Below are 21,812 nucleotides of genomic sequence, written 5' to 3'. Positions count from 1 at the left end.
GTGTACTGTGCTACAGTGTACTGTGCCACTGTGTACTCTGCTACTGTATACTGTGCCACTGTGTACTGTGCCACTGTGGACTCCGTGCCACTGTGTTTTCACTGCCACTGTGTACTGTGTTACTGTGTATTTAGTGCCACTGTGTACTGTGCCACTGTGTGCTCAGTGCCACTGTGCACTGTGCCACTGTGTACTCAGTGCCACTGTGTACTGTGCCACTGTGTACTGTGCCATTGTGTACTCAGTGCCACTGTGTATTGTGCCATTGTGTACTCAGTGCCACTGTGTACTGTGCCACTGTGGACTCAGTGCCACTGTGTATTAGTGCCACTGTGTACTGTACCACTGTGTACGCAGTGCCACTATGTACTCAGTGCCACTGCGTATTAGTGCCATTTTTTACTCAGTGCCACTGTGTACTATGCCACCGTATACTCAGTGCCACTGTGTACACAGTGCCACTGTGTACTGTGCCACTGTGTACTCAGTGCCTCTGTGTACTTAGTGCCACTCTGTACTCAGTGCCAGTGTACTCAGTGCCAATGTAGTCAGTGTCACTGTGTACTCAGTGCCACTGTGTACTATGCCACCGTGTACTCAGTGCCACCGTGTGCGCAGTGCCACTGTGCACTGTGCCACTGTGTACTCAGTGCCACTGTGTACTTAGTGCCACTGTGTACTCAGTGCCAGTGTACTCAGTGCCAGTGTACTCAGTGCCAATGTAGTCAGTGTCACTGTGTACTCAGTGCCACTATGTACTCAGTGCCAGTGTACTCAGTGCCAATGTACTCAATGCCACTGTGTACTCAGTGCCACTGTGTACTCATTGCCACTGTGTACTTAGTGCCACTGTGTACTCAGTGCCAGTGTACTCATTGCCAATGTACTCAGTGCCACTGTGTACGCAGTGCCACTGTGTACTGTGCCACTGTGTACTCAGTGCCACTGTGTACTCAGTGCCACTGTGTACTCATTGCCACTGTGTACTTAGTGCCACTGTGTACTCAGTGCCACTGTGTACTCAGTACCAGTTTACTCAGTGCCAGTGTATTCAGTGTCACTGTGTACTCAGTACCAGTGTACTCAGTGCCAGTGTACTCAGTGCCACTGTGTACTCAGTACCAGTTTACTCAGTGCCAGTGTACTCAGTGTCACTGTGTACTCAGTACCAGTTTACTCAGTGCCAGTGTACTCAGTGCCACTGTGTACTCAGTACCAGTTTACTCAGTGCCAGTGTACTCAGTGTCACTGTGTACTCAGTACCAGTTTACTCAGTGCCAGTGTACTCAGTGTCACTGTGTACTCAGTACCAGTGTACTCAGTGCCAGTGTACTCAGTGCCACTGTGTACTCAGTACCAGTTTACTCAGTGCCAGTGTACTCAGTGTCACTGTGTACTCAGTACCAGTTTACTCAGTGCCAGTGTACTCAGTGCCACTGTGTACTCAGTACCAGTTTACTCAGTGCCAGTGTACTCAGTGTCACTGTGTACTCAGTACCAGTTTACTCAGTGCCAGTGTACTCAGTGTCACTGTGTACTCAGTGCCACACCCTCAACACACACATTCATTAATCAATAAAGTCTGCCAATACGAAATTAACATTACATGACAATCGTTTTTGACCAAATAGTCTATATGACCCCGATGGGTTCAGCACTTCCCTATAACAATGTAGGGAATAAATACTACCTCGTAACGACAGAACCATGACGACAGAACGCAGCACTTACGACAGAATGTGGCACTGATGACAGAACGTAATCATGATGACAGAACGTAGCACTGACGATAGAATGTAGCACTGACGACAGAACGTAGCACTGACGACAGAACGTGTCATTGACGACAGAATGTAACCATGACGACTGAACGTAGCACTGACGACATAACGTAGCACTGACAATAGAACGTGGCACTGACGACAGAACGTAGCACTGATGACAGACCGTAACCTCTGACGGCAGAAGGTAACCATGACAACAGATCGTAGCACTGACGACAGAACGTAGCACTAACAACAGAACGTAGCAATGATGACAGAACGTAACCCCCTGACGACAGAACGTAGCAGTCGTGTCCAGAAGACAAAGCACAGTGATGCAGGAGAGCTCTGTCAATAATTACTCTGCACTAGAGTTTAGATGTCACTACTAACTCCAGAGTAAAAGTTTCTTCACTTTCGTCCAGACGTGGTCAACTCCTCATCTTGAAGTGGTCAATCCTTGTCCTGGTATAACCGGCAAGCAGGTCCTCACTCTTACACCTCCCAACATCATTACCTCCAGTAATGAGGCAATAATAAAGTTCCTCCATTACCAGTCACGTTGTGAATAGCATGTAATATTTGCAGTGTTAGCTGTTACCAGGTCATTGCTTAGGAATGTAAAGGTCACTGACGCTGACTTCTGAAGTTCAAAACCCCCCAGCTCGCCTCGGGGCATAACTCAGTCAACACTTAGACGTTAAGCTGAAACGATACGCTGGAAGACGACACGACCTATCTCTCTAATAAACACTGTGCAGAGCAGCTGTGTATTTCTCCAAATGTACCCACAACGTTTCGAACCTCAAACCTACAACAATGACGTTTCCTAATCTGCTAACTGCATCATTTATTTCAGACCCAAGAAAGCACACCTGCCATCTTTGTTACGAAAAGCCCTGTCAATAAATTTAATCTGGGGTTTGCCTACTACTAGAACATTCTCGCCTTCACCAACAGCTCTCCTTGCGTCCTCAATGACATGGCCATATTCGACTGGCAATACAGCACAAAAAAATAGTAGATGCAGCAGCAGCTGTTTCTCTTTTCTCTTCCATCTTCAGCATCAATCCTTTATTGTCCACAAGTTTCCAGTAGCTGCTGCTCGTACAGTGTCGTTAATGACTCCTTCTTTAGATATAGAAGCACTGTTATTAGGTTTGCCAGGCTCCCATATGCTGCAGTAGTTATTTGGTTGATGTGCGCCTCAGGAGATGTGTTCAGCATGATGTTAACCTCAAGATCATTTTCCTTGATTGAATTTTGCAGTCTTTGACCAACTTGGCTATACTCCGTCTGCGGATTTCTTTGTCCTTCACCAAACTTCATGACTCACTTGGTGGAGTTAAATTCCAGGAGCCATTTGTCGGACCAGGCTTGCAGCCTGTCCAGATCTCCTTGTAGGCATACCTGATCTTCGTCTACTTGTATTCTTCTCATTAGCTTCACATCTCCTGCAAACAGGGACGCCTCTGAATCTGTCCCTTCTATCATGTCATTCACATATACAAGAAACAGCGCCGGAACTTATGGAACCTCACTCGACACACGCACCCAGTCTGACACCTTGTCACGTACCGTAGTGTTTCCTTCCTGTCAGGTATTCCCTGATCCATTGCAATACTCTCCCTGCTATTCCTGCCTGTTTGTATATGTGTGTGCGTGTGTGTACTCACCTAGTTGAGCTTGCAGGAGTCGAGTCCTAGCTCCTGGCCTCCTGTGTGTATGTGTGTGTGTTATTACTCTATAGCCTGATTCTATCCTGTTGTGTCCCTGGGCTGTACTCACCTATTTGTACTCACCTATTTGTGGTTGCAGGGGTCGATACATAGCTCCTGGCCCTGCCTCTTCACTGTGTTTATGTGTGTGTGTGTGTGTGTGTGTGTGTGTGTGTGTGTGCGTTACTACTCTATAGCCTGATTCTATCCTGTTGTGTCCCTGGGCTGTACTCACCTATTTGTACTCACCTGTTTGTGGTTGCAGGGGTCGATACATAGCTCCTGGCCCCGCCTCTTTACTGTGTTTATGTGTGTGTGTGTGTGTGTGTGTGTGTGTGTGTGTGTGTGCGTGTGTGTGTATGTGTGTATGTGTGTGTGTGTGTGTGTGTGTATGTGTATGTGTTTTATCACTTTATAGTCTGATTATACTTTGTTGTGTCCCTGGGCTGTGTGTGTGCTGGACCGTCCACTAGTGGAGGCGTGGCGGGCTGAGGCAGCGCTGGAACATTACCTCAACATCATTCACTTCACGGAGGTCGTATGGCTGGCCAACAGACAGACCCTCCCTCAAGTGTAAGTGTTTTTATCTATAGCTTCACTCACTTCTGACTCTTGCGCACTACTGATGTATCAAAAATGTTTCTCTACACAATTTTGATTGTTCACGTTATTTAAGTTGTTTTGTTGCTCCTGATAACATCAACAACTGGCATAGATCTTTAAAGTTATAGAAATACTCTTGTATAACTATCTTATTCCTATTGAGAGACCATTTTTTTTATTTCATGAATTGCCTGATAATTGTCCACTCAACACTTGTATGTATAAATATTATTCACAAAAAAAGCTACTGGGTAGGGTCACATATCAGGGTCACAAAGTTGGGACATATATCATGGTCACACCCTTGAATCGCATATCATGGTCACAACGCTGGGTCACGTGGAGTGGTCACAGCGCTGGGTCACACGGAATGGCCACAGTGCGAGGGCGCATTTTTAGTTACAGTAATTAAGCCTATGATGATGTGTGTGTACTCTCCTAATTGTTGTTGCAGAGGTCGATTCATAGCTGTGTGTGTGTGTATTTGTGTGCGCGCGTGCGTGCGTGCATATGTGTGTGTGTGTGTGCGTGCATGTGTGTGTGCGTGCGTGCATGCATGCGTGCGTGCGTGCGTGCGGGCGTGCGGGCGTGAGTGCGTGCGTGCGTGCGTGTGTATGACGTATTTGTCTCTCCTACCAGAGCAGACATGCTTGGCAGAAAGCATTCATAGTTCCTTTGTATAAAGGCAAAAGTGACAAAAGAGAGTGTAAAAATTATAGGGGAATAAGCCTGTTGAGTATACCTGGTAAAGTGTATGGCAGAGTTATTATTGAAAGAATTAAGAGTAAGACGGAGAGCAGGATAGCAGATGAACAAGGAGGCTTTAGGAAGGGTAGGGGGTGTGTAAACCAAATGTTTGCAGTGAAACATGTAGGTGAACAGTATCTAGATAAGGGTAAAGAGGTATTTATGGCATTTATCGATTTGGAAAAGGCATATGGTAGGGTGGATAGGGGGCAATGTGGCAAATGTATGGAATAGGAGGTAGGTTACTGAAAGGGGTGAACAGTTTTTACGAGGATAGTGAGGTTCAGGTTACAGTATGTAAGCGAAGGGAGATTTTTTCCCAGTAAAAGTAGTCCTTAAACAGGGATGTGTGATGTCACCATGGTTATTCAGTATATTTATAGATGGAATTGTAAGAGAGGTGAATGCTCGGGTGTTGGCAAGAAGTGTGGGGTTAAAAGATAAAGAATCTAACACAATGTGGGAGTTGTCACAGTTGCTCTTTGCTGGTGACATTGTGCTTTTGGAGGATTCTGAAGAGAAGCTGCAGAGGTTGGTGGATGAGTTTGGTAGAGTATGTAAAAGAAGGAAATTATAAGTGAATATAAGAAAGAGTAAGGTGATGAGGATAACAAAAAAAAAAATAGGTAACGGAAGATTGGATAGCAGACTGAAGGGAGAGAGTATGGAGGAGGTAAATGTGTTCAGATATTTGGGAGTGGATGTGTCAGCAGATGGGTTTATGAAGGATGAGGTGAATCATAGAATTAACGAGGGGAAAAAGGTGAGTGGTGCAATGAGGAGTCTGTGGAGACAAAGAACTTTATCCATGAAAGCAAAGAGGAGAATGTATGAGAGTATAGTTATACCAACGCTCTTGTATGGGTATTAGGCATGGGTTTTGAATGTTGCAACAACGAGGAGGCTGGAGCAGTGGAGATGTCATGTCTGAGGGCAATGTGTGGTGTGCAGAGAATCCGTAGTTTGGAGATTATGAGGAGTTTTGGGATTACCAAAACTATTATTTAGAGTGCTGAGGAGGGGTTATTGGAATGGTTTGGACATATAGATAGGATGGAACGAAATAGAATGACTTCGAGAGTGTATAAATCTGTAATGGAGGGAAGGCGGGGTAGGGGTCGTCCTAGGAAAGGGTGGAGGGAAGGAGTAAATGAGGTTTTGTGTGCTAGGGGCTTGGACTTCCAGCAAGCGTGCGTGAGAGTGTTAGATAGGAGCAAATGGAGACAAATGATTCTTTGGACTTGACGTGCTGTTGGAGTGTTAGCAAAGTAACATTTATGAAGGGATTCAGGGAAACCGGCAGGCCGGACTTGATTCCTGGACATGGGAAGTACAGTGCCGGCACTCTGAAGAAGGGGTGTTAATGTTGCAGTTTTATAACTGTCGAGTAAGCATGCCTCTGGCAAGGCAGTGATGAAGTGAGTGATGAGGAAAGTTTTATATATTTATATATATATATATATATATATATATATATATATATATATATATATATATATATATATATATATATATATATATATATATATATAAAATATAGGGAGGTACCACCTCTAGAGCTGTTATAGGGACCCTCATGCTCAGAGAAAAGAATGAACGTGATTCAGGGAAAACTCAAGGTTCTCCCTGAAGCTGTTTGAGAATATATATATATATATATACATATATATATATATATATATATATATATATATATATATATATATATATTATATATATATATATACATATATATATATATATATATATATATATATATATATATATATATATATATATATATATATATATATATATATATGTATATGCAATCTGTTTTAGAGCCTAAGTACACACCAGACAACTTTACAGAACCAGCCTATACGAGGCAATATATAAACTAGGTTTTTTGTCCGTATGATCTTCGCAACTCTGAACATCAGAGTGATGATTTTATCTCCCAGAGTGAAAGTCAACAGTGTAATTAAAGCGACAAAGTCCACACAGGACATTACTACCAGAACATAAGTACTCACATCATGTAAAACATCTTTTAAAACAGTTCGTTATAGCATAAGCTGTAGATATTAACCAGTTCTCATAAATTCTCTCTCAAATATGCTATTGTGTAAAGTTTTTCTGCATGATGCTGTTTGGTTGGAGACAGCACTAACTCACGTCCCTCCCTGACCGGTGGCAGTATGCCAGGTGACCTCTGAGCGAGTGTGGTAAGGAGGCAAGACTTTTAAACCTCACTTTCACATGTTATTCAGGTAATGTAAAATGGCGACAAGTACTTCCCCCAGCTCAGTCAGTGTTACAAATTAATATGAAATCTAATTATACAATGCTAAAAAATTGTGAACATAAAAAAATATGCATTATTATAACATAAGGCCAGGTCATTATCCCCAGCTGACGAGTAATGACAGGTTACCTGCCATCATAACAACCCTAACATTAATCATTAATAATTATGCATTATGTTTTTCTGTTTAATGCTCAGATGTACAATAGTCTCCCATTTTTCTGTTAAGTATTCATCGTTTAAGTAACCAGATTTTTTCGGTTATTGCTTGATCGGAGCAAGGTATCCCAGTGTTGCAAGGTATCCCAGTGTTTCAAGGTATCCCAGTGTTGCAAGGTATTCAAGTGTTGCAAGGTATCCCAGTGTTTCAAGGTATCCCAGTGTTTCAAGGTATCCCAGTGTTGCAAGGTATTCAAGTGTTGCAAGGTATCTCAGTGTTGCAAGGTATTCAAATGTTGCAAGGTATCCCAGTGTTGCAAGGTATCCCAGTGTTGCAAGGTATCCCAGTGTTGCAGGGTATCCCAGTGTTGCAAGGTATTCCAGTGTTGCAAGGTATCCCAGTGTTGCAAGGTATCCCAGTGTTGCAAGGTATTCAAGTGTTGCAAGGTATTCAAGTGTTGCAAGGTATCCCAGTGTTTCAAGGTATCCCAGTGTTGCAAGGTATCCCAGTGTTGCAGGGTATCCCAGTGTTGCAAGGTATTCAAGTGTTGCAAGGTATCCCAGTGTTTCAATGTATCCCAGTGTTGCAAGGTATCCCAGTGTTGCAGGGTATCCCAGTGTTGCAAGCCATCTCAGTGTTGCAATATACCCCAGTGTTGCAAGGTATCCCAGTGTTGCAAGGTATCCCAGTGTTGCAAGGTATTCAAGTGTTGCAAGGTATCCCAGTGTTGCAAGGTATCCCAGTGTTGCAAGGTATCCCAGTGTTGCGAGGTATCCCAGTGTTGCAAGGTATCCCAGTGTTGCAAGGTATCCCAGTGTTTCAAGGTATCCCAGTGTTGCAAGGTATCCCAGTGTTTCAATGTATCCCAGTGTTGCAAGGTATCCCAGTGTTGCAGGGTATCTCAGTGTTGCAAGCCATCTCAGTGTTGCAATATATCCCAGTGTTGTAAGGTATCCCAGTGTTGCAAGGTATCGCAGTGTTGCAAGGTATCGCAGTGTTGCAAGGTATCCCAGTGTTGCAAGGTATCCCAGTGTTGCAAGGTATCACAGTGTTGCAAGGTATAGCAGTGTTGCAAGGTATCCCAGTGTTGCAAGGTGTCCCAGTGTTTCAAGGTATCCCAGTGTTGCAAGGTATCCCAGTGTTTCAATGTATCCCAGTGTTGCAAGGTATCCCAGTGTTTCAAGGTATCCCAGTGTTGCAAGGTATCCCAGTGTTGCAGGGTATCCCAGTGTTGCAAGGTATTCAAGTGTTGCAAGGTATCCCAGTGTTTCAATGTATCCCAGTGTTGCAAGGTATCCCAGTGTTGCAGGGTATCCCAGTGTTGCAAGCCATCTCAGTGTTGCAATATACCCCAGTGTTGCAAGGTATCCCAGTGTTGCAAGGTATCCCAGTGTTGCAAGGTATTCAAGTGTTGCAAGGTATCCCAGTGTTGCAAGGTATCCCAGTGTTGCAAGGTATCCCAGTGTTGCAAGGTATCCCAGTGTTGCAAGGTATCCCAGTGTTTCAAGGTATCCCAGTGTTGCAAGGTATCCCAGTGTTTCAATGTATCCCAGTGTTGCAAGGTATCCCAGTGTTGCAGGGTATCCCAGTGTTGCAAGCCATCTCAGTGTTGCAATATATCCCAGTGTTGTAAGGTATCCCAGTGTTGCAAGGTATCGCAGTGTTGCAAGGTATCCCAGTGTTGCAAGGTATCCCAGTGTTGCAAGGTATCCCAGTGTTGCAAGGTATCACAGTGTTGCAAGGTATAGCAGTGTTGCAAGGTATCCCAGTGTTGCAAGGTGTCCCAGTGTTGCAAGGTATCCCAGTGTTGCAAGGTATCCCAGTGTTGCAAGGTATCACAGTGTTGCAAGGTATAGCAGTGTTGCAAGGTATCCCAGTGTTGCAAGGTGTCCCAGTGTTGCAAGGTATCCCAGTGTTGCAAGGTATCCCAGTGTTGCAAGGTATCCCAGTGTTGCAAGGTATCCCAGTGTTGCAAGGTATCCTAGTGTTGCAAGATATCCCAGTGTTGCAAGGTATCCCAGTGTTTCAAGGTATCCCAGTGTTGTAAGGTATCCTAGTGTTGCAAGATATCCCAGTGTTGCAAGATATCCCAGTGTTGCAAGATATCCCAGTGTTGCAAGATATCCCAGTGTTGAAAGATATCCCAGTGTTGCAAGATATCCCAGTGTTGCAAGGTATCCCAGTGTTGCAAGGTATACCAGTGTTGCAAGGTATCCCAGTGTTGCAAGGTATCCCAGTGTTGCAAGGTATCCTAGTGTTGCAAGATATCCTAGTGTTGCAAGATATCCCAGTGTTGCAAGGTATCCCAGTGTTGCAAGGTATCCCAGTGTTGCAAGGTATCTCAGTGTTGCAAGGTATCCTAGTGTTGCAAGGTATTCCAGTGTTGCAAGGTATCCCAGTGTTGCAAGGTATCTCAGTGTTGCAATATATCCCAGTGTTGCAAGGTATCTCAGTGTTGCAAGATATCCCAGTGTTGCAAGGTATCTCAGTGTTGCATAACCCCAGCGCTGAAGATTTCTAACAAATAAAAAGAATCATTCACAAATCATTGTGTGGAAAATAATATTCCAGTTCCTTCAGTAAGAATGGAAAATTAGAACATACACAGTCCAAATCTAATTCAAATTTTTCATTAAGAAACACCAACTTTGAATTTAAACTGAAGAGGATTTCTCTTGTTATCTCAGAGAGACCAGTTACCTGAAAACAGGAAAGACTGTCTCAAAAAATTTAGAAAACGCTCTAAAATAAAAAAAATCTCATTTACATTATATTTCAAATTCTCTACAGTCCTTTAACATTTTTTATAATTTTTTAAAAAAATGCAGTTTGGCAAAATTGCTTGAAAAATTTACACCCACATAACCCAAAATCAATATAAAAATACTTCCTATTATAATACACCGGCATTTAGAGTTTCAGACCGATCGGAAGAGGCATTCCCTAGTCATTACATGGGAAACAGTTTAATGTAAGTGGTTAATTGAAATTTATAGCTCAAAATGAGCTGAATTCATTATGAATTCAATAAAATTATCAAATCGAGAGTAATGGCAGCCAATAACGGTATGAACCTTGTGCTCAGGAAGCACACCAGACCCTGTACTCAGGAAGAACACCAGAACCTTGTGTTCAGGAAGAACACCAGAACCTTGTGTTCAGGAAGAACACCAGAACCTTGTGTTCAGGAAGAACACCAGAACCTTGTGTTCAGGAAGAACACCAGAACCTTGTGTTCAGGAAGCACACCAGACCCTGTGCTCAGGAAGAATACCAGAACCTTGTGTTCAGGAAGAACACCAGAACCTTGTGTTCAGGAAGAACACCAGAACCTTGTGTTCAGGAAGAACACCAGAACCTTGTGTTCAGGAAGCACACCAGACCCTGTGCTCAGGAAGAATACCAGAACCTTGTGTTCAGGAAGAACACCAGAACCTTGTGTTCAGGAAGAACACCAGAACCTTGTGTTCAGGAAGAACACCAGAACCTTGTGTTCAGGAAGAACACCAGAACCTTGTGTTCAGGAAGAACACCAGAACCTTGTGTTCAGGAAGAACACCAGAACCTTGTGTTCAGGAAGAACACCAGAACCTTGTGTTCAGGAAGCACACCAGACCCTGTGCTCAGGAAGAATACCAGAACCTTGTGTTCAGGAAGAACACCAGAACCTTGTGTTCAGGAAGAACACCAGAACCTTGTGTTCAGGAAGAACACCAGAACCTTGTGTTCAGGAAGAACACCAGAACCTTGTGTTCAGGAAGAACACCAGAACCTTGTGTTCAGGAAGAACACCAGAACCTTGTGTTCAGGAAGCACACCAGACCCTGTGCTCAGGAAGAATACCAGAACCTTGTGTTCAGGAAGAACACCAGAACCTTGTGTTCAGGAAGAACACCAGAACCTTGTGTTCAGGAAGAACACCAGAACCTTGTGTTCAGGAAGCACACCAGACCCTGTGCTCAGGAAGAATACCAGAACCTTGTGTTCAGGAAGAACACCAGAACCTTGTGTTCAGGAAGAACACCAGAACCTTGTGTTCAGGAAGAACACCAGAACCTTGTGTTCAGGAAGAACACCAGAACCTTGTGTTCAGGAAGCACACCAGAACCTTGTGTTCAGGAAGAACACCAGAACCTTGTGTTCAGGAAGAACACCAGAACCTTGTGTTCAGGAAGAACACCAGAGCCTTATGTTCAGGAAGAACACCAGAACCTTGTGTTCAGGAAGAACACCAGAACCTTGTGTTTAGGAAGAACACCAGAACCTTGTGTTCAGGAAGAACACCAGAACCTTGTATTTAGGAAGAACACCAGACCTTGTGTTCAGGAAGCACACCAGAACCTTGTGTTCAGGAAGAACACCAGAACCTTGTGTTCAGGAAGCACACCAGAACCTTGTGTTCAAGAACACCAGAACCTTGTGTTCAGGAAGAACACCAGAACCTTGTGTTCAGGAAGAACACCAGAACCTTGTGTTTAGGAAGAACACCAGAATCTTGTGTTCAGGAAGAACACCAGAACCTTGTGTTCAGGAAGAACACCAGAACCTTGTATTTAGGAAGAACAGCAGAACCTTGTGTTCAGGAAGCACACCAGAACCTTGTGTTCAAGAACACCAGTGGTGAACAGTCGAAGCTCATCAGACGAGTCATCCTCCAGTCATGGCGCGGGATTCCTACCTTTAGAAGTATTTTTGTTTAGCTATTTTACTGTACGGATAATTTTTCCAGCACACACACAAACCTTACTGGGCTGTTACTACGGTACATTAGACATTAAATATTAAATATTTTCAGATGACAATGGCCTGAAATTCATTTAACGCGAATTAACGAGAATAAAAATTGCATATATAAAATGGTCAAATTTTCACCTACAACACTGAATTTTACTCTCTGCCGTCATCGATTTTTTTTGGAGTGAATGATGGTGAAAGGTTTTCTTTTTCGGGCCACCCTGCCTTGGTGGGAATCGGCCAGTGTGATAAAAAAAAAAAATCTTTCTTTTAGGTCAAAATCTCCGCTACTGAAGGTTACGGAAGTTATCCCAGCCATTGCAGGACGCTAGGCACGGGGTTCAACAAATTTTGGTCATAGGGCATCGGCACATGCCAATTGTTCCAAGAATTTGGAACAAGTTCCCGTGCACAAGTGTTGGAAACTCGAAACTAATAGAATGAGGCATCCTCCAGTTATGAACCAGAGTAAAAATAAAAGTTGGAGGAAGAAAATAAAATTCTGTTAACAACCTGAGGGTCCTCCTCCGGGGACACCTAATTAAAGCTGCCAGAAGTCCTGACATTGTTTTGCTCTTTCCTTGTATTTCCCTCATCTGCCACTGTAAATATATATATTCTCTAATATTCATATTCCTTCTAAGTAAAATCTTATATAAAGTTAAAACGCAAAAAAATTTTCCTCGTTTCCTTCGTATCATTCTATAAATGTGTAACATATATAATTATCATTCTGTAATTGTGTTACATTATATAATTATCGGATCTTCCTCCTCTCTTCCAGTGAGAAATTTTCAGTGCGTTAATCTTGTACATTCAATAATGATCCTCGCCTGTGTCTCATCTTCGATTATAAACTAAGTTTTCTACGGCAGGAAAACCGCACTACAGCCGCATCAGTCATGATTTAATATTCTAAAAGCTCAGCATATATTTGAAAGCAATTTTATACCATGCTCATACAAAATAATTTCTCGCTACTTCATTGATGTGGTATTTTGGCGATAGTTTGATAATGTATAATAATCTTTCTATGATTTTTTTTGTATATGTGCATTTATTTGTGTACGTTAAACTCAAATGGTAAAACTCTGAATCTTATGGAAACTTAGTGACTTCACTGAAACCTTACTGCTGACACCACCATGGTGAACACTGCTTGAGGGACCTTACTGCTGACACCACTGTGGTGAACACTGCTTGAGGGACCTTAATGACGACACCACCATGAACACTGCTTGAGGGACCTTACTGGTGACACCACCGTGGTGAACACTGCTTGAGGGACCTTACTGGTGATATCACTAGGTGAATACTGCTTGTGGGACAGTACGGTGACATCACCAGGGTGAACACTGCTTGAAGGACCTTACTAGTGACATCATCGGAGCGAACACTTCTTGTGGGATTTTACTGGTGACATAACAAGGGTGTTCACTGCTTATAGGACCTTATTGGTGACATCACTGAGGTGAACACTGCTTATGGGACGTTACTGGTGGCAGGTCCCACAATCAGTACTTGTGTGTACTCACCTAGTTGTGGTTGCAGGGGTCGATTCACAGCTCCTGGACCCGCTTCTTCACTGACCGCTACTGGGTCACTCTTCCTGCTTCATGAGCTTTTGTGTGTGTGTTTGTGTATCTGCTTGTGTATGTGTGTGTGTGTGTACTCACCTAATTGTGGCTGAAGGGGTAGAGTCATAGCTCCTGGCCCCGCCTCTTCACTGGTCGATACTAAGTCCACATTCACCCTGCTCCATGCATGAGCTTTATCATACCTCTTCTTAAAGCTATGTATGGATCCTGCCTCCACTACATCACTCTCCAGACTATACCACTTCCTGACAACTCTATGACTGAAGAAATACTTCCTACATCCCTGTGATTCATCTGAGTCTTTAACTTCCAATTGTGACCCCTTGTTGCTGTGTCTCATCTCTGGAACATCCTGTCTCTGTCCACCTTTTCAATTCCTCTCAGTATTTTATATGTCGTTATCATGTCCCCTCCCCCTCTCTCTCTCCTGTCCACCAGTGTCGTCAGAGCACATGCCCCTTAGCTCCGGTACTAGTCTCGTTGCAAGTCTTTGCACTTTCTGTTATTTCTTGATGTGCTTGACCAGTTGTGGATTCCAAACTTGTGCTGCATACTCCAGTATGGGCCTGACGTACACTATGTACAGAGTCCTGAACGATTCTTACTGAGGTGTCGGAACGCTATTCTTAGGGATGCTAGTTGCCCATATGCTGCAGCAGTTATTTGGTTGATGTGCGCCTCAGGAGATGTGCTCGGTATTATGCTCACCCCAGGATCTTTTTCCTAGAGTGAGGTTTGCAGTCTTTGACTCCCTAGACTGTACTCTGTCTGCGGTCTTCTTTGCCCTTCCCCGCTCTTCATGACTTTGCACTTGGTGGGGTTAAATTCCAGGAGTCAGTTGCTGGACCAGGCTTGCAGCCTGTCCAGATCCCTTTGTAGTCCTACCTGATCCTCGTGCGACTGAATTCTCCTCATTAGCTTCACATCGTCTGCAAACAGGAATATTTGCGTCATGTCATTCACATATATACCAGAAACAGCAACGGTCCTAGGACCGACACCTATTAAACCCCACTCGTCACAAGCGCCCAGTCTGACACCTCGTCACGTACCATGACTCGATGTTGCCTTCCTATCAGGTATTCCCTGATCCATTACAGTGCCTTCCTTGTTATACGCCTGCCTTGACCTCTAACTTTTGCACTAATTTCTTGTGTGGAACTGTGTCAAAAGCCTTCTTACAGTCCAAAAACACGCAGTCTAACCTCCCCCCTCCCGTCTGTCTCTCTCTCTTGCTTTACCGCCATCAACTTGTCATAGAACTCCAGTAGGTTTGTGACACAGGATTTCCCTTCCGCAAAACCTTAATGGTTATCATGAATAAGCTCATTCCTTTCTAGGTGTTCCACCACTCTTCTCCTGATAATCTTCTCCGTGACTTTGCGTACAATACATGTCAGTGACACTAGTCTGTAGTTTAGTTCTGCGTGTCTGTCTATTTCTTAAAAATTGGGACTACATTTGCTGTCTTTCACACCTCAGGTAGTTACCCTGTTTCGATAGACGTGTTCAAGATTGTTGTTGATGGTACACAGAGCACCTGAGAAAGAGAGCTGAGCAATCTTTCTCAGGACCCACGATGAGATGTTGTCCATCCCCATCGCCTTTGAGGTATCTAGTTTACTCAGCAGTCTTTTCACCTCCTCCTTGGTTGTATGTATTGTGTCCGGCACTTGATGGTGTACCCCACCACTCCGGCTTTCTGGAGTTCTTTCTGTCTTCACTGTAAATACTTCTTTAAATCCCTTGTTGAGCTCTTCACATACTTCTCAGTCTTTTTTTTTTTTTTTTTTTTGTGATCCCCCCTCCTTCCTTTCTCAGTCTGATTACCTGGTTCTTGGCTGTTATTTTCCTCCTGATGCGACTGTACAACAGCTTCGGGTCAAACTTGGCTTTTGCTGCTGTCATTTTCGTACTTTTGCTAGGCCTTTGCATATTCATTTCTGGCTCTTCGACTAATCTCCTTATTTTCCTGGATCCTTTGTCTTCTATCCTTCTTCCATTCCCTAGCGCACTTAATTTTGGCCTCTCTACACCTCTGGGTGAACCAAGGGCTCATCCTGGCCTTCTCATTATTTCTGTTGCCCTTGCATACGAACCTCTCCTCTGCTTCTTTGCATATTGTTACCACATATTCCACCATATCATTTACTGATTTTCCTGTCAATTCTCTCACCCACTGAAACTCGTGTAGATAGTTCCTTATGCCTGTGTAGTCATCTCTTTTGTAGTTTGGCTTCATTTGTCCTGCCCTTCCTACTTCCCTCTCCACTTGTAACTCTACTACGTATTCGAAGCTCAGGACCACATGACCACTAGCTCCAAAGAGCGTTTCATTTGTGATGTCCTCAATATCTGAACTACTCACGGTGAATACAAGGTCCAGCCTTGCTGGATTGTCCTCTCCTCTCTCTCCCTGGTAGTGTCCCTAACGTATTGATGCATTTGATGCATGAGGTTTTCCAGTACCACCTACATCATCTTTACTTTCCACGTTTCTGGACCCCTGTGTGTCTTCAGGTTTTCCCAGTCAGTTTCCTTGTGATTGAAGTCACCCAGTCATTCTTGTGATTGCCCTGCCCACATGGGCCCTTCTGGCCACTTCAGCTAGTGTATCGATCATGTCTCTGTTTCTCTCATCATAATCTTGTCTTGGCCTCCTGCTATTCTGTGGCGGATTATACATCACTGCAGTCACCACCTTGGGACTTCAGTCTGAAGCGTTCCTTTTATGTAGTCCCTTTCTTCTCCTCTCTGTCTCCCTTTACCATCTCAAAATTCCATTTATTTTTGATGAGCAGTGCAACTCCTCATCTCCCTGTATTCCTTCTGTCTTTCCTCAGGATCCAATATCCAGTTGGAAAGATGGCGTCTGTTATCATTCATATGAGCTCGGTTTCTGTGAGAGCTATGTTGTATGGTGATGCCTCTGAGATTCTTTCATCCCACTTATTCGTTATTCTATCAGCGTTGGTGTGTGCGTGCGTGCGCGCGCGCGCGCGCGTGTGTGTGTGTGTGTGTGTGTGTACTCACCTAGTACTCACCTAGTTGAGGTTGCGGGGGTCGAGTCCGAGCTCCTGGTGTGTGGTGTGTGTGTGTGGTGTGTGTGTGTGGTGTGTGTGGTGTGGTGTGTGTGTGGTGTGTGTGTGGTGTGTGTGTGGTGTGTGTGTGGTGTGTGTGTGGTGTGTGTGTGGTGTGTGTGTGGAGTGTGTGTGGTGTGTGTGTGGTGTGTGTGGTGTGTGGTGTGTGTGGTGTGTGTGTGTGTGGTGTGTGGTGTGTGTGTGGTGTGTGTGGTGTGTGTGGTGTGTGTGTGTGGTGTGTGTGGTGTGTGTGGTGTGTGTGTGGTGTGTGTGGTGTGTGTGTGGTGTGTGTGGTGCGTGTGGTGTGTGTGGTGTGTGGTGTGTGTGTGGTGTGTGTGTGTGTGTGTGTGTGTGTGTGTGCGTGTGTGTGTGTGCGTGTGTGCGTGCGTGAATACATCCATGCTCGTATAATCCCACGTGTATGCTGCCGTAAAGTGTGTATATATACATAACACGTTCGCTAGGATATTATTGACACATCATCTAGGTGCTGAGTGACGAAACACACCAGGCATCATAGTGCTGAGTGACGACACACACCAGGCATCATAGTGCTGAGTGACGACACACACCAGGCATCATAGTGCTGAGTGACGACACACACCAGGCATCATAGTGCTGAGTGACGACACACACCAGGCATCATAGTGCTGAGTGACGACACACACCAGGCATCATAGTGCTGAGTGACGACACACACCAGGCATCATAGTGCTGAGTGACGAAACACACCAGGCATCATAGTGCTGAGTGACGACACACACCAGGCATCATAGTGCTGAGTGACGACACACACCAGGCATCATAGTGCTGAGTGACGACACACACCAGGCATCATAGTGCTGAGTGACGACACACACCAGGCATCATAGTGCTGAGTGACGACACACACCAGGCATCATAGTGCTGAGTGACGACACACACCAGGCATCATAGTGCTGAGTGACGACACACACCAGGCATCATAGTGCTGAGTGACGACACACACCAGGCATCATAGTGCTGAGTGACGACACACACCAGGCATCATAGTGCTGAGTGACGACACACACCAGGCATCATAGTGCTGAGTGACGACACACACCAGGCATCATAGTGCTGAGTGACGACACACACCAGGCATCATAGTGCTGAGTGACGACACACACCAGGCATCATAGTGCTGAGTGACGACACACACCAGGCATCATAGTGCTGAGTGACGACACACACCAAGCATCATAGTGCTGAGTGACGACACACACCAGGCATCATAGTGCTGAGTGACGACACACACCAGGCATCATAGTGCTGAGTGACGACACACACCAGGCATCATAGTGCTGAGTGACGACACACACCAGGCATCATAGTGCTGAGTGACGACACACACCAGGCATCATAGTGCTGAGTGACGACACACACCAGGCATCATAGTGCTGAGTGACGACACACACCAGGCATCATAGTGCTGAGTGACGACACACACCAGGCATCATAGTGCTGAGTGACGACACACACCAGGCATCATAGTGCTGAGTGACGACACACACCAGGCATCATAGTGCTGAGTGACGACACACACCAGGCATCATAGTGCTGAGTGACGACACACACCAGGCATCATAGTGCTGAGTGACGACACACACCAGGCATCATAGTGCTGAGTGACGACACACACCAGGCATCATAGTGCTGAGTGACGACACACACCAGGCATCATAGTGCTGAGTGACGACACACACGAGGCATCATAGTGCTGAGTGACGACACACACCAGGCATCATAGTGCTGAGTGACGACACACACCAGGCATCATAGTGCTGAGTGACGACACACACCAGGCATCATAGTGCTGAGTGACGACACACACCAGGCATCATAGTGCTGAGTGACGACACACACCAAGCATCATAGTGCTGAGTGACGACACACACCAGGCATCATAGTGCTGAGTGACGACACACACCAGGCATCATAGTGCTGAGTGACGACACACACCAGGCATCATAGTGCTGAGTGACGACACACACGAGGCATCATAGTGCTGAGTGACGACACACACCAGGCATCATAGTGCTGAGTGACGACACACACCAGGCATCATAGTGCTGAGTGACGACACACACCAAGCATCATAGTGCTGAGTGACGACACACACCAGGCATCATAGTGCTGAGTGACGACACACACCAGGCATCATAGTGCTGAGTGACGACACACACCAGGCATCATAGTGCTGAGTGACGACACACACCAGGCATCATAGTGCTGAGTGACGACACACACCAGGCATCATAGTGCTGAGTGACGACACACACCAGGCATCATAGTGCTGAGTGACGACACACACCAGGCATCATAGTGCTGAGTGACGACACACACCAGGCATCATAGTGCTGAGTGACGACACACACGAGGCATCATAGTGCTGAGTGACGACACACACCAGGCATCATAGTGCTGAGTGACGACACACACGAGGCATCATAGTGCTGAGTGACGACACACACCAGGCATCATAGTGCTGAGTGACGACACACACCAGGCATCATAGTGCTGAGTGACGACACACACCAGGCATCATAGTGCTGAGTGACGACACACACCAGGCATCATAGTGCTGAGTGACGACACACACCAGGCATCATAGTGCTGAGTGACGACACACACCAGGCATCATAGTGCTGAGTGACGACACACACCTGAGTGAGGCATCATAGTGCTGAGTGACGACACACACCAGGCATCATAGTGCTGAGTGACGACACACACCAGGCATCATAGTGCTGAGTGACGACACACACCAGGCATCATAGTGCTGAGTGACGACACACACGAGGCATCATAGTGCTGAGTGACGACACACACCAGGCATCATAGTGCTGAGTGACGACACACACCAGGCATCATAGTGCTGAGTGACGACACACACCAAGCATCATAGTGCTGAGTGACGACACACACCAGGCATCATAGTGCTGAGTGACGACACACACCAGGCATCATAGTGCTGAGTGACGACACACACCAGGCATCATAGTGCTGAGTGACGACACACACCAGGCATCATAGTGCTGAGTGACGACACACACCAGGCATCATAGTGCTGAGTGACGACACACACCAGGCATCATAGTGCTGAGTGACGACACACACCAGGCATCATAGTGCTGAGTGACGAAACACACCAGCAATAGTGTTGTACCTTACAGTACCTGTATGTTTATTACCTCACCTGCCTGGCCTCCACCACCACCACACCTCACCTGCCTGGCCTCCACCACCACCACACCTCACCTGCCTGGCCTCCACCACCACCACACCTCACCTGCCTGACCTCCACCACCACCACACCTCACCTGCCTGGCCTCCACCACCACAGTCACCACCTGACTGGCCTCCACCACCACAGTCACCACCTGACTGGCCTCCATCACCACAGTCACCACCTGACTGGCCTCCATCACCACAGTCACCACCTGACTGGCCTCCACCACCACCACACCTCACCTGCCTGGCCTCCACCACCACCACACCTCACCTGCCTGACCTCCACCACCACCACACCTCACCTGCCTGGCCTCCACCACCACCACACCTCACCTGCCTGGCCTCCACCACCACCACACCTCACCTGCCTGGCCTCCACCACCACCACACCTCACCTGCCTGGCCTCCACCACCACCACACCTCACCTGCCTGGCCTCCACCACCACCACACCTCACCTGCCTGGCCTCCACCACCACCACACCTCACCTGCCTGGCCTCCACCACCACCACACCTCACCTGCCTGACCTCCACCACCACCACACCTCACCTGCCTGGCCTCCACCACCACCACACCTCACCTGCCTGACCTCCACCACCACCACACCTCACCTGCCTGGCCTCCACCACCACCACACCTCACCTGCCTGGCCTCCACCACCACCACACCTCACCTGCCTGGCCTCCACCACCACCACACCTCACCTGCCTGGCCTCCACCACCACCACACCTCACCTGCCTGGCCTCCACCACCACCACACCTCACCTGCCTGGCCTCCACCACCACCACACCTCACCTGCCTGGCCTCCACCACCACCACACCTCACCTGCCTGACCTCCACCACCACCACACCTCACCTGCCTGGCCTCCACCACCACCACACCTCACCTGCCTGGCCTCCACCACCACCACACCTCACCTGCCTGGCCTCCACCACCACACCTCACCTGCCTGGCCTCCACCACCACCACACCTCGCCTGCCTGGCCTCCACCAGGCAGGTGAGGTGTGCTGAGTTATTTTACGCTACAACCACTAAAAACCTTGAACAGTTTATCACATAAGAATCTTAATAAGAAAGACCGAACACCATGAGAATATCTCTTCATCTTACTTCCAATACTTGATCACAGACACAGAAGACAGAAGTTGATACCATCTACCAGGAGTCAATTTAAGTATTGGCTATTATTTGAGTATACATAATTCTTATGCAAGTTATAAGACAATGCCTATAAAAATGGCAGGTTTAATTGCTTAATGTTTTTAAATCCAAAATATTTTCAATGAATATCAATATCTGGCTAAATTAATATTTTCGTTGAAGAGTATCTTTTAACAAAGTAGAAATTCATTGCCTGGATGGTCAAAATCTGTGTAAATAAATATAGATGGTTTTCCTATGTTGAGGTTGAACAAAAATGAAAAGTCTGCTTATCCCAACTAGTCAAAGAGACTGGCTGCAGTGTGAATGACAACATGCACAGGTAGGCCTTGTCTAGAGTAACTTATCTGTAAGCCATGGCTTCACCACCCTCACATGTCAGTCAACTAGCATAGTTAGTTGCTGTCTACCTGGGCTATATCATATTATCCTTTCAATCTTTATATGAAATTTCCTTCCACACCTTCCTCACTTAGTGTAATGTCACTTATTCACAAGCCTGATGTTCTAATTGTTTCCTAATAGTCCTGCAGCTCAATTGTTCATCGTTCATCTGTTCCACGTCATTCTTGTCATCCTATGTTTGACAATGTGTCCACTGTCTCTGTCACTGTCTGTCAGTGCCCATGCAGGTGCCCCTCGTTATTTCCCTGTCAAAGTTCTCATTAATGTCTGTCGATGAATGCCATGATCAAAATAGGTG

General features: G+C 46.0%; 1 protein-coding gene across 1 annotated transcript in view; it reads left to right on the top strand.

Annotated features, from left to right (window-relative positions):
• LOC128692116 (dentin sialophosphoprotein-like) overlaps positions 1 to 21,812 on the top strand; it is a 106,002-nt gene that overhangs the window by 47,751 nt on the left and 36,439 nt on the right. Inside the window, exon 4 of the mRNA XM_070085060.1 lies at positions 3,955 to 4,054. Coding sequence (XP_069941161.1) covers positions 3,955 to 4,054 — 100 coding nt within the window. The remainder of the gene's footprint in view (positions 1 to 3,954; positions 4,055 to 21,812) is intronic.

Source organism: Cherax quadricarinatus, chromosome 15 (assembly GCF_038502225.1).
Source record: "Cherax quadricarinatus isolate ZL_2023a chromosome 15, ASM3850222v1, whole genome shotgun sequence".
In the NCBI taxonomy this organism is placed as follows: domain Eukaryota; kingdom Metazoa; phylum Arthropoda; class Malacostraca; order Decapoda; family Parastacidae; genus Cherax; species Cherax quadricarinatus.
This window is presented reverse-complemented; position numbering and strand designations above follow the sequence as displayed.